The 13125-nt window shown below is 42.0% G+C and overlaps 1 protein-coding gene across 1 annotated transcript; it reads left to right on the forward strand.

The window, feature by feature from the left end:
- Positions 1 to 13125, forward strand: LOC309350245 (all-trans-retinol dehydrogenase [NAD(+)] ADH4-like). Its single transcript, XM_081877087.1, has 9 exons — positions 1 to 541; positions 3698 to 3799; positions 4128 to 4269; positions 5643 to 5730; positions 6610 to 6841; positions 8021 to 8281; positions 10204 to 10339; positions 12212 to 12350; positions 12713 to 13125. The coding sequence occupies exons 1-9, from the start codon at positions 524 to 526 to the stop codon at positions 12735 to 12737; spliced, it is 1143 nt and encodes a 380-aa protein (XP_081733213.1). The 5' UTR covers positions 1 to 523; the 3' UTR covers positions 12738 to 13125.

Here is a 13125-nt window from a genome sequence, read left to right on the forward strand (position 1 = left end):
CCGGAACGAATTAAGTTTGTAACTAGAGGTACCACTGTATAAGCAAAGGGTAGTGGTGAGGTTCATATTACAGCGACTTTATTTTCAGCACAGTTCCCCCACGCCCCACTCTCATTTCCAGAGTAAAGAGCTGGTATCATTGTCACCATTAATTTTGCTAAAGCCTCTCCTGTCACTAGAGTTGTTTGCACTGACACGGTACTAAACATTATATGTTTGCATGTGCTGAAAGTCTAGGTATAAGGGGGAAAGGATGTTGGCTGCATAGATACAAATAAAATATAAAGTTATAATTGCGGAAGCGGGTTAAGGACAGAGGGCTTAAAAACAAGAACACCTCCACTGGTAGGAGGGAAGAGAGAGCAGATAGTAAGGGTAAAGTGAGGGAGTGGCAGAATTCCAGCTGATGTTTAGGCCACATCTTCCCTCCCAAGACACAGATTCTACAAGCTGCTTCCTTCACAGAGCCACTGACCCCAAGGGATCCCAGCTGAATTCGTCTTGATCTCCCCAGGAACAAAGTATGAGCACTGCTGGCAAAGTAAGAAACTGGGGTGCGTACTGGCAGCCATGCTGTTTAATGCACTTCTCCCTTTAGTGCTGGACAGGGTGCTTATGGGACCCTCCAGATAACTTGTTTATTGAGAATTCCCCGTGATTTGCTTGCACAAAGCTTCCGCAAATGTTAGATTAAAGCCAGTCTTTATTATGAATTTGTTTGCATGGAAATTATACGGCAACAGAGGCGGATTTAGGGGAGCACAACTGTCTTGGCTGTAACTGGGCATGAAGCCTCAGGAGTGCCTCAGGGGACACCGCAACTATTATTTATAATAGAGTGTGAAAAGAGGAGGTTGCCAAATTTTGGTGTCACACAGGGCGCTACTGAAATTTGAGACTCCAAGGTCCACCACTGATGGCAATGTTCATTTCTCCCACATTCACCCTGATTTGCTCTCATTAGTCATTCATCCCAGTGATGCAGTCAGAGGAGATGTGCTCTGCTTTAGAGGGCTCTACTTTTATAAGCTGTATATCTGGTCAATCTTGATTACTGAATTCAGGCCCTGTGCATTAGTTGGTAATCTGGTTTATTAAGAAGGTTATCTGCAGTTTACTGGTGGGGTGCTTAACACAGGCCTGCAGCAGAGCTGTTCGTAGGCAGAGAGAAGAGAAGGGAAAGGAGACTGATACCTGGGTAGTACTTTAGGGGATGGTCAAAGACAACACATAAAGCATTATAGTACCCCCCATGCTTCTCATCCTCCCCTTTCCAAACAGAAAGCTCCACATTCTTATGCATTTTTTTAAAAAACCTATTAAGGTTTATTTCCATTGAGAAGATGCTCCAGTTCAATTACCATTTCTTATGACAGGACACATACGGATTGCAGTATCTGTCTCTTCACATCCAAATTTAAAACTTGATCATGAACACCTCTTGATATTTTTGGATAGCAACCATTGCTGGCTTGACCTCCCATGAGTTTCCTTAATAAAGAGAAGTGCCAGCTCAGAGATGCTTTCATGGCTAGTATTTTCTTTTATATTAAGATTTTTCCAAACAAATCCAAATCACAAACACGAAATCAAAAACAATACAACAAAAACAACAAGTACAGAAAGAAAGAATTATTATTTGCATTACTATCTTTGTAACCTTCTTTCCTGACTTCCTCACATCTCCCTTTTCTGTGTTCCCCTTTACACAATCAATTTTAGCAATTTCCTACCCTCTTTCCAAATCATATTCAATATTATATATTTCAGGCTATTATGCATTTAGTTTCCTTTTCTTTTAAAACCATTTTCTCACATGCTCTTTATAGCTTAATCCTTTGTGTCATTTGTTTAATCACAACATAATATTACTCCGGTCTTATCCCTTCTTTTCCAAATCATTTTTACATACTTCTTTTTACCAAATCCCTAATCATGGCTAGTATTTTCCACAGACATGCAGAACAATGAGACAGAGACACAGTGAGAGACAGAGACAGACAGACAGAGTGTTTAAATGTTATTTTCACAGAGAACAGCCCTGTGTCAGAAAGGTTGTTAGATGGCAGAGTTTCTTTGAAGAAGTCCTCTGTTCAAAGAGCTGACCAATCCAAACCTTGTTTAAAGATAAAGAACCATAAGGAGGCAGAACTAGGGTCTTGAACTTGCCCATCAACACTTAGCAGCACCTGGCCTGCTATGATGAAATATTTTTCTCTTTATAGCATGGTAACTATTTCTAAATTAGCATGCATCCATATAAATCAGCAAATGCAAATTGGTGTCCTCTTTTTGGGTGATGCACTTATGCTTTCTGGGCGAAATTTCCTTTTCCTCATTTTGGAGGAAGTGCATGTTATAAATCAAATCAAATAATAGTAATATGTAGGCAGCTACCCTGTTCACATCTGGATATCATCTGATTTCTGTGTATTTTGTAATACAGCTAAGAGTGGATTGATATGGCCTTGGCAATTCACACACAGTAAAAATCAATCCATGTCCAGCTGGTTCATGGGATGTGTCCAACATAACAATGGGAATAGGAGTCAGCCAACATAATTTTGGCAAGTGCTAAAAACTAGATTTGAACTGGATTTGTCCCCAGCACGTTCTTCTGAAGTCTCGACATATGTAAGACATTTCACATGGCTAATTTTCAAAAATGTACAATAGTTTCCCCCTCAAATGAGACTGAAGGCCAACCTAGGCATACCTAGCAGGCAGCTACTCATCTTGTTTTTCCATAGCTAATTACAGGGACGAGAGAGCTTGATTCCTATGGTGAAGGCAACACATGGGAAGGGGAAGCTTATCTCTTTTCTCCCTTGCCTAGAATGGAATGGAGACTGGACTGCTCTCCAATGAGCAGGAACCTTAGGAAAAAAGTCTCCAGTTGATACCACTGTGGTGGTGGTGGGGAGGCGTCTGCTACATATTTAAGCACATGTCAAGACTGGCCCTCAAAGTATCTTGCAGTAAAAACCATTCAATTGCTTAGCCATAAAACTACATTTCAGGGGATCTGTTTTTAATTATTTTATTTACAACCTGATTAATAATCAGAAAAGATATATATATATTAGATATAGATATAGATTAAAAAAACACCTGGAGTTGGTTTTCTTTTAATGAGGTAGCCAGAGACCGATGGCACTTCTGCAACAGGTTTTATTTACAGATATATACAGGCTAAGATGAAATGTTCACAGCATTCACATTGCAATTGGTCCTGTTCCCCCATTAGCTTTCCAGTGTTGTAGGCACCAGGTTTTCACAAAGAACAAGTCAGGCCTCTGTCTCTTTCAGAGTGACCTGGTTCTGTTACTGCCAAACATACGTTCTCTTACTTTTACACACACACACACACACACACACACACACACACACACACACCCCTTGATGGCATCACCTCCAGCCAGGGGAGATGGGGTTGAAGAAAGACATGCCACTTTCCACAAGGATCTCCAACTACTAGCTTCTATGGCAACAAATCACCTTTACTTGGCCATCTTTTTAGTTGTGCAAAGCCCATTCACCTAGCCAAAGATAAACAGCTAGGCAAAGTTTGTCGTTAGCAGTCTCTTTTTATGCAGAATCTGATCTTAGAGCTATAAATAACAGGGCTGTGGGGGTAGGGGAGCTCAGGGGTCATTAATACCAACCTTTGATTTTAGTTCAATGGGTTCTTTTCCAGGTTATTAAATGCAAGGCTGCCATTGTATGGGAAGCAGGGAAACCCTTTTCCCTTGAGGAAGTTGAAGTTTCCCCTCCAAAAGAGCATGAAATACGAGTTAAGGTGAGCATCCAAAGATCTGCGAAACATCTTTATTATACCCCACAGCTTACATTAGAAGCATAGCTTTGAAATAATGTCAGCTGTAACTTACAGCAAACAACAAAATGGAGGCCATTTTGGAAAGCTCTATCCCCAAGACACTCACAGTGGCTTCCCACGTCCTCCAGGAACTAAAGTTCCTGGAGGACGCATATTGGAGGATGAATATGGGAAAAGACAGTAGTGAATATGGAAGTCTATGAAGGAGAAAGAGTGTGAATCTGCAACATCATCACCACCACGACCATCAAGTTAGGTTATCAACTTGTGTTTTATGTCTTTCTTCCAGATTATTGCTACCGGGGTGTGCCGCACAGATGATCATGCCATGAGTCCAAGTTTTAAAGAGGGCCTTTTCCCTGTCATACTAGGCCACGAGGGAGCTGGAATTGTAGAGAGCATTGGTCCAGGTGTGACTAGATTTAAACCAGGTACTGATACATTATAAATTGCCCTCGGTGCCATTGGCCCATTTCTCTTTTTAAGATGCTCAACTGCCTGAAAGGTGTTGTTGTTGTTGTTGTTGTTGTTGTTGTTGTTGTTGTTGTTGTTGTTGTTGTTGTTGTTGTTGTTTTAAATAATCAATACCTGCCCTTCACTCTAAGGTCCCAGGGTGAGTTACAACAATTAAAGCAAAAAAATTAAACAGTTTAAAACTGTAGTAGGCTAAAGGAAGTTCCTGGTTCAGATGTTGCATCTTCCAAAACCTCACTGGATGGTCTCTGGCACGTCATGCTCTCTCAGTCTGAGTGCAACTGCAACAGGATTGCCTGCATTTTACAGAATTTTTGTAAGGATTACAACTATATAATGCACATGAAGGGCTTTGATCGCTTTAAACGGCTATTCAAAAAAGGTGTGTTTTTATTGTCAGGCATAGGAGCCTAGAGGCTGAGGGGGCTTCCCCCCCCCCAATAAAATATTTGAGGGGGCCGGGGGCCCTCCAAAGTAGATGTGCATTACCATTCAAATGGTGTGCGTGCACCGCGTCATGTCATCAATTATGTGGGGTGAGGCATACCTGCCTGCCCAATATTTTATTAAGGTTAGCACTCCTGTTGTCATGCAAGAACTCGCCTTTGAAAACAATCTCAAAACTTCAACTGGCCCCCCAACAGGGCAGTGAGATTGCTGCCTGGGGCTAGCCTATACGAGAAGCTGGCAGGTAGGGGCTATGGCAGGGGAGGCGACTAGCTGACTTGCAGAGCGGTGCAGCACTAAAAGACACACTCCCCAATTTTCAGCTGAACATTTTTCGAAGGTGTGTATGTAGAAACTTCTGGATTTTGCATGGCTCAAATGTAGCCTATGATACTGTCATATAGTAAGAATCGTATCTATTGCTCTACCCACATTGACATGTGGCCCTTGGGAGCTTCTCCGTGAAAGAACACAGGCCTTAGGCTGGAAAATATTCCCCATTGTGAATTTAAACTCCTAAACAGCATGCTTCCCTTTGTGTTGGTATGAGAAGGAAGCATTCACTTCTGTTTTGAATTACCCAGTTTAACATTGCACTTGAACCTTAAGCTGTGGTTAATCTTAACTATGGTTTGTTTGAAGCAAGACAGGTTCATGACCCACAGCTAGAGCGTTTCAAACCATTAGATCCACCACAGATTGTTCAACTGTAGACAACAGGACAAGCTGCAGCTAATCAAGAATGGAAGCAAAAGCCTCTGAGCATGGCTTTGTGATCAGGCTAGAAGAGAGGGGAGAGTTCATGAGCCCAAGGCTTGCCTTGTACTGAAGTTCATAGCAGAAATAAATGTAATACTGGATATGTTCTTGTTGTTTTGTTTAGGTGACAAAGTTATCCCGCTGTACCTTCCTCAGTGTGGACAGTGCAAGTTCTGCTTGAGTCCCAAAACTAACCTCTGTGAACGGATCAGGTACGCATTTCAAGTAAATTTATTTGAGGCACCAATTACTACAGCTGCCACATTGTTTGCCCACATGTACGCACTGGAGCCGGCTGAGGCCAACTTAATAAAGCAGGCAAGCAGTATATGGAAGTAACCTAGGCTAGGTTACCTAGCAAGTGAGCTCCAAAGCCATCAGTAGAAATATTACCAAAACCTGTTCCTTACCAGGAGGGAAAATGAAAGCAAGTGAGGCAATAGAGAGCTGAGCACAGTGCAAATGCACCAGAACCAATCCAGTGTGCCTTCCAATGTATTTACACTGTGACAACCTCCCTACCGCTTCCTTCATGGTGAGGAAGAGTAACCCAACTGCCAGGAAGCTAACACAGCATCTCTGCCCTATCTACCACCCCACTTGTGTATATATTGTTTCGGGTGACCCACTTTTTGTTTAAATCTACACATCTGTGTAGATACATCCAAACCTCTCCATCTCGTCCTTGGGACTCTCCCCAACCTACACACCTTCCCCAGTCATGCCTGCTACTGGTTCTGTTTCACCTCCTTCTCAAGCATTTGCTGCTTATCTAGTTGGAGCTTCTCAAGCTTCTCAAGCTTGCTGCTTATCTAGTTGGAGGATTGAGGTATGTGTGTAGAAATTTTATGCATCCAGTATTTATACTTAGAAGTTAAATAAGCAAATTTGGATCTTAACATGGGCGTAGCCGGGGGGGGTCAGGGAGGGGCAGCTGCCCCCATCAATAAAAATGAAAATACATAGGTAACTGAGATTCTACCCTCCCCCAACATAAGACCTGCCCCCACCAACAAAAGGCCTGCTCCCCCAACTAAAATCCTGGATGCCCATGGATGTTCATACTTCACTTTTGTTTTCTTCTTCTGCAGCAAAGCAAAGACACCAATTTCTGACCAAGACCTGATGCTTGATGGCACAAGCAGGTTCATGTGCAAAGGAAAGCAGATTTACCATTTCATGGGAACCAGTACCTTCTCCGAATACACAGTTGTGGTAGAAAGCTCTCTTGCCAAAATTGATCCTGCTGCTCCTCTAGATAAAGTCTGTTTGATTGGATGTGGCTTTTCCACGGGTTATGGGGCTGCTATTAATACTGCCAAGGTGAGTTCATGATGGCTCAAGTCTTACTTTTTAAAAAATAATTAACAGGGGGAGGGGAGGTATCAACATTTTTTGCCATGTCAAGGCCAACTAGAATCTTTACAAAAATAAGCAGTTGGCAGGATCCCAAAAGCCTTTTACTTCAACCCCTTGCTAAGCAAGACGTGCTCAGACTACTATTTTTAAGTGCTGATTCAAAAAAGAGAAGAATTTCCTGGAAGCCAAAATCCAAGTTTGGGGCAAGTACTCTGATGAGAGAACCCCAGCAGAGATTTAAAATCACAAAATATGCAGCAAAGTAAAGCATGGAAATATAGGCTGTAAACGCTTTAAGATACGCCCTTCCAAGTGAATTCCAAAACTGTCCCCTTTAAAAGTTCCTTCCAAAGTGCTCCACTTTCCCCAGCTTAGGGAAAGACCATGCATTTGGTAAGTAAAAAAAAATTGTTAACTTATAAACTCTCTAAAGGTCAGATTCATGTGCTCTTCCATACATCCATCAGAAAAGTTGCAAAGGCAGTAAAACGTAGCTTAGTTACAAAGTGGTGAAAGTTCCTAAACTATTGGTACAGGAACACATTAGAGGCTTATGAAAGCCATGCAGCTGAGCTGGAGCAACCAGCTCAGCCCTCCTCACACACTGAATTCTCAAGTAGGCTGGGGGGAGAGAGACAAAAGCTTGATTATCTATTTATTCCCAAGGTAAAAGGAAGCGACATAGCTTAAGCAGGCTGGACAGCTTACTCTGTGGTATTAACCTCTTCATGCATTAATTAGACTTAAGCATATTGGTTATATGAGGCTGGTTATCCTACATTAAGTTGGGCCTAATTCTCTCTGCAGTGGTATAGCTGCATCAACAGTTTTACTTCAGACTGCAAGCGGAGGCACAGCTAACTGAATGTCGCAGGGTGAGGGAACTATCATGTCAAGAAGACCAGAGTAGAAAATTATTTCCTCTCTACATTTAGCTTTGTATATGGGTGGATTTTGTTTATTTTTCCATGGGGGATGCACAAGGGGCAGGGCTCTCTCCCTTAATAGTTGTGTAGAAGAGGAAATTCCACCCACCCTGTGGTTTACATTTGTTTCAGCCAAATAGATAAGAGGTTCTTTGTTAAAAAAGAAAATCCAGATATTAAAAATAGTTCCCTGTGAATTTCTCTCATGTTATTCTAGATTGAGCTTGGATCTACATGTGCTGTCTTTGGTTTGGGAGGGGTCGGCCTTTCTGCTATCATGGGCTGCAAAGCAGCTGGAGCATCTCGTATCTTTGGGATTGACATTAACAAAAGCAAATTTGCACTAGCAAAAGAGCTGGGAGCCACTGACTGCCTCAGTCCTGAGGATTTCAAGAACCCCATACAAGAGGTTATAGCTGAAATGACTGATGGAGGGGTAGATTTTGCCATCGAGTGCATTGGAAACATAAAAGTAATGGTATGTATTTTAGCCTTCATTTAATAAAGTTACAATGCAGTAAAGATTAGTAATAAAAGCAGGAAAGCTAAAATATTATGTTCTAAGTAAGGATGAACAAAATCCAGCAACTGTAATAATAATAATAATAATAATAATAATAATAATAATAATAATAATAATAATTTATTTATTTATACCCCACCCTCCCCAGCCAAGACCGGGCTCAATACAATTTAAAAGATTAAGATACAACTTTAAAACATTAGGGTGCAATCTCTTCATAGGAAGAAAAAGGAAAAAGAAAGAGGGGGAGGGAATCAAACTGATTCCAAGCCAAAGGCCAGGTGGAACAACTCTGTCTTACAGGCCCTGCGGAAAGAAATCAGATCCCGCAGGGCCCTGGTCTCATGAGACAGAGCATTCCACAAGGCCGGAGCCAGTGTTGAGAAGGCCCTGGCTCTGGTTGAGGCTAATCTAACTTCCTTAGGGCCCGGGACCTCTAGGGTGTTGCTATATATGGACCTTAAGGTCCTCCGTGGGGCATACCAGGAAAGGCTGGTAATGAGAAAGCTGTTCAATTTTATCTAAGCTTTTCCTGACATTCCACCAGGAATTCCCAGATTTTCTCAAAATCCACCCCTAACGAATGTGGCCTTGCTTAGTTTTTTCATGAGAACTCATAAGTCTGCCTTTTAAAGCTGATCAGGTCTCCTGGGTTCTAGACTAATGCAACCACCACACCACACCAAGGTCCGACTTGCAGGTTCCCATTGGGGAACCTCACTTTTTGTTTACAGTGAAATAGAAAACTCAACTGCTCAACAAAGGAAGCAGTTTGTCTCTCCCATTTGTCACATCTTATTTACTATCGGATGCGATTTTGGGTTTTTTTGGGGGGGTTTGCTTCCTATATGATCATTGTAAGCATATTCATATATATTCCTATACGAATATAGTAAGCCTAGGTCAGGGCCAACCCACTAATGAGGCAAGGTGAACTGACTGCCTCAGGCAGCAGGATTGACAGGGGCAGCAGATCCCAATGTAGATCTTTATTCTCTTCTTGTACCTCATGTAGAACTTCACACACCCCTTCTTCCATGGCAGGAAGGGAAGCACCATTTTGTGATTCACCTCAGGTGCCAAAATGTCTTGAACTGGGCCTGGCATAGGTAAATATCAGAGTGGCTACGTGGCTGACCAGCATTAGAACTTGGTGGAAACCAAGTAAGGACATAGGTTTGGGTAAACTGTTCCGAAACAAGCAGAAATAGCAGGTGTGGGGTAAAGCTGGACTATACTGGGACTCGAAAGAGCCATCTTTCCACCTGCCTAATGCCTTCAGGACATCCATGTAAAATGTAGCTAGGGGGGCAGGCTATGCTTAGTGTCGTGTAAACTGGAGAGAGGGGGCCTTGATACCTGGTGGGTGACAGGAGATATTTCTGCAATGCACACAACACAGAGACAAGACTTTTTTGCCTTAATGAGATGGCAAGATCTCTGCAAATGGAAACCTGTCAGTGCACTGGTGCCAAATGGTCATTCAACTGCAGCATATAACTCTGGGTGCTTCCCCAGACAGGGACTTAATTTGCAAACAAAATATTGCAAATGGATTTTGGCAACAGATTTTTAATTATTATTCATAGTATTTCCTCCCAAAAGCGTAAATCAAGAGTAAAAGAAGGGACGAATATAGGCTACTATTTTTATGCTGATAACATCATGTGCACACTGCTAATATTTATTACTAGAATGCATAAGGAGCATTCATTCCACGCTAAGCACTCATCTGGAAGCCCCCCTCTTTAAATGTTGCAGAAGCCAGTGAAAGTCAACTGGGAATGTTGTAACTCCATTTGAACTCATGGGCAGAGTTGACTTTGTGGCTCCTAATTATAAGCAGGACTGGGTTGTTAGTTTCCTTTGCCTTCCAGAAAGCTGCTCTCTGCTGTACCACTGTTGGCTGGGGCACCTGTGTAATCGTCGGAGTGGCTGTGGGTGAAGAAGGATTTGTTGTTTCTCCGCTGGACCTGATAATGGGCCGGAAAATCAACGCCACCTTTTTCGGAGGTTAGTTTTTCCCTAACAGTATATAAATGCCAGAAATGGCATTGAAGTAGTATCTAGGATTGAAATAACACTTGCATAGTTATTTCTAAGTTTGCACATTTGATTTATTTTATTTTCCTTTTCAGTACTGCCATGATCAAGATGGGCAGCACTGCTTTAATTATCTGCAAGAGCAGGGGTGACAGAATATAGCTTGTTTTCTTGTAGCTTGCCGTAAACACATTTTACATGTGTTCTGTCCCTCTTGCTGCTTTGAATCCTGAATCCAGTCCATCTTCTTGCTCAGCTCAGCATTGTGATAAGGTGATTTCTCCTTCACTGAGCTGGACTACACATACAGGTTTTGCCAGGGACTGGTGAGGCACCTGCAGTGGTTTGGCAGGCCAGATCCAGCCTGCAGGCCACAGCTTCACCACCCTGTGATATTACATTGTATTACATTTCTCTACATTTTTGTACTGGACTTCAGACAAGCATGATGCCTGAAACCCTTTTGGTCCATATATGGATTGTGTCAGGATCAGGATCAGTTTCTGGCACTGGGTCATCTCATGCTGCCCCATTCATGATTTAAGAAGAGGTTGCAACCTGTTTCTATGAGAGCCAGTGTGCCCACCAGCACTTCCTGCGATGCACACAAAAAGTTTGCTAAAAGAACCTGCAACACCTGAGACTATTTGCTCTTTCTCTTCAGTTCCTGTTTGCCTGCTCAGCCTCTCCTATATTGAACATGCTCCCTTAAACATGCCCACTTTTCTTTGGATACTAGAACTGGACACAGGCCCTTCTATCTGTTCTGAACAGAGGAGAGGTGCAAACAGCTTCTCTCTGTGAGCAAATGCAGTTTTGAATGTGGCATCCATTACGTCACACCCCCACAGCAGTCATGTTGTCATGCACCACATTCCACAGCATGCATTTTGTAAGCGGTGCCCACGTCACTTTCACAAGATCCCAAATCTTCCCACTGCCCCAGAAAGGTTGGTGACCCCTGACTTAAGAGAATGAAGTCAGAAGAGTGGCACATCGATGGCACATTCTAGAGCGTGCAAGCTTTTTTCTCAGTGGCTTTTAAAGGTCTTTTGAAAGTAAAAGAATTATCTCAGATTACATAAACTCTCATTGGAGCACTAGAGATTTCTTAAGCCAAAGGAGACACTAAAGAGAAAGGCAACAAGACATGTACTAAATAGAAAGTTAATGGGGAATGGGGCCACACAGATTTTAGTTACTGTTCCACCCATACTAGAAAATGCCTTAGTCCCAGTAATTCCTTCTACTCATTCAATTGTTTTGCAGATTTTATGGCAGCCAAAGCAATTAGTACAAAATAATTGTGATTTATTGTCAATTGCTCAAATGTTCCCAGATCTGGATGATATTTCTTTCTGAGCCAACCTCAAAAAACATAACAGCTGGAATGTTTTTATTGAATTGCCTCCCATTTCTGGAATCCAAATATCTGGTGGATGTTAAATGGAACAGCCTGTTCCACTTTTGAGAAATAAATGAAAAGTTGTTTCGACATCATTCTAGAGTGTGGGCCCATGCGCACAACAACATTCAGGCATTCAGATTATCCATGCAGTTTGGGGGGCAGTTCATGATGACTTGCTTTTTTAAAATCATTCATTCTGATTTGTTTGCAGGGAGGTTAGATGATAATGTGTCAGAGCAAGCTTGATCCCACACTTTTCTGTGCATTTCCCTATACTGTAGTTTTCCTTACACAATAAGTCTGGTCTTTGGGGAAAACAAGTTTGTTGTACGATATCTCCAAGTCAACATGCTGGCATATTTGCGAACATAGTGTCATATTAAAAAAATCAGGAATTCAGTTTTGAATCTGTTTGGTTCCCCCCCCCCTCACAGGCTGGAAGGGTGTGGATTCTGTACCAAACCTGGTGCTGGATTACATGGCAGGGAAATTCAGCCTGGATGCACTTGTATCTTACACTTTGCCTTTTGATAAAATCAACGAAGCATTTGATCTTATGCGTCAAGGGAAAAGGTAAGGCATTACAACAAACCCGAAACTCTTGGGGCAAGTTCATACACATATGTGTATCACTCCCTTTATTTCCTATGGTCACACTCTTAAGTTTTGTTGCTTATTTAGCAAAAACAGCACCACAGACACATAAGGAATCAGCAGTCTTGAGGAGAGGACTCTATGCCCTCTTCAACTGGGCATATAAAGGATGGGGCTGTTGGGGATTCAAGCTTGAAAACAACTGCTCTACCCACTAAACCCCTGATGTGCAAGAGGCCTAACTGCATCACCAGAAATAGGCCAGTAACAGATGCTTAGTATAGTCCCTTTTGTTAATGAACACATACATTTCCCCCTCTTGCTTTTTACCTGTTTTTCAGCAACCGAACTGTATTGGTGTATTAAGAACCCAGTACAAACGCCGGAGGACTAGAAGCCCAACAAAATGTGATCTTTATTCAAATCTGCCCCACTGACTTCTGATTAATGTATCCCCTCGGACATTGTTTGTAAAAGCATTTCTTTGTGATACATGAGCATATAATTCAACATCTCCAAGCCATAGGTGTAATATTTTAGAGCAACTTTTTTAGTTCCTGTACTGTCAGGTCACTATTAAAACTGACAATTCCTGTTGTGTTGTGTCACTCATGAATTAATATCTATATATGAATATTGTGTTGGCGCATCACATTTCTAAATGTGTAGGGTCATTTGTGTACAAAATCGCTTTTCTTTTAAAGCATTCGTGTGAAAACAATAGATTTAATCTGATGTCACAATAAAACATTTG

This window comes from Podarcis erhardii (assembly GCF_964252035.2).
Source record: "Podarcis erhardii genome assembly, chromosome: 9".
In the NCBI taxonomy this organism is placed as follows: Eukaryota; Metazoa; Chordata; class Lepidosauria; order Squamata; family Lacertidae; genus Podarcis; species Podarcis erhardii.

Bases quoted from the DNA above. Each gene is read 5' to 3' on its own strand.
- LOC309350245 (XM_081877087.1), top strand. The intron at 4,270-5,642 runs GTACTGATACAT...TGTTTTGTTTAG, and splicing joins TGTGACTAGATTTAAACCAG to GTGACAAAGTTATCCCGCTG. The intron at 8,282-10,203 runs GTATGTATTTTA...TTTGCCTTCCAG, and splicing joins TTGGAAACATAAAAGTAATG to AAAGCTGCTCTCTGCTGTAC.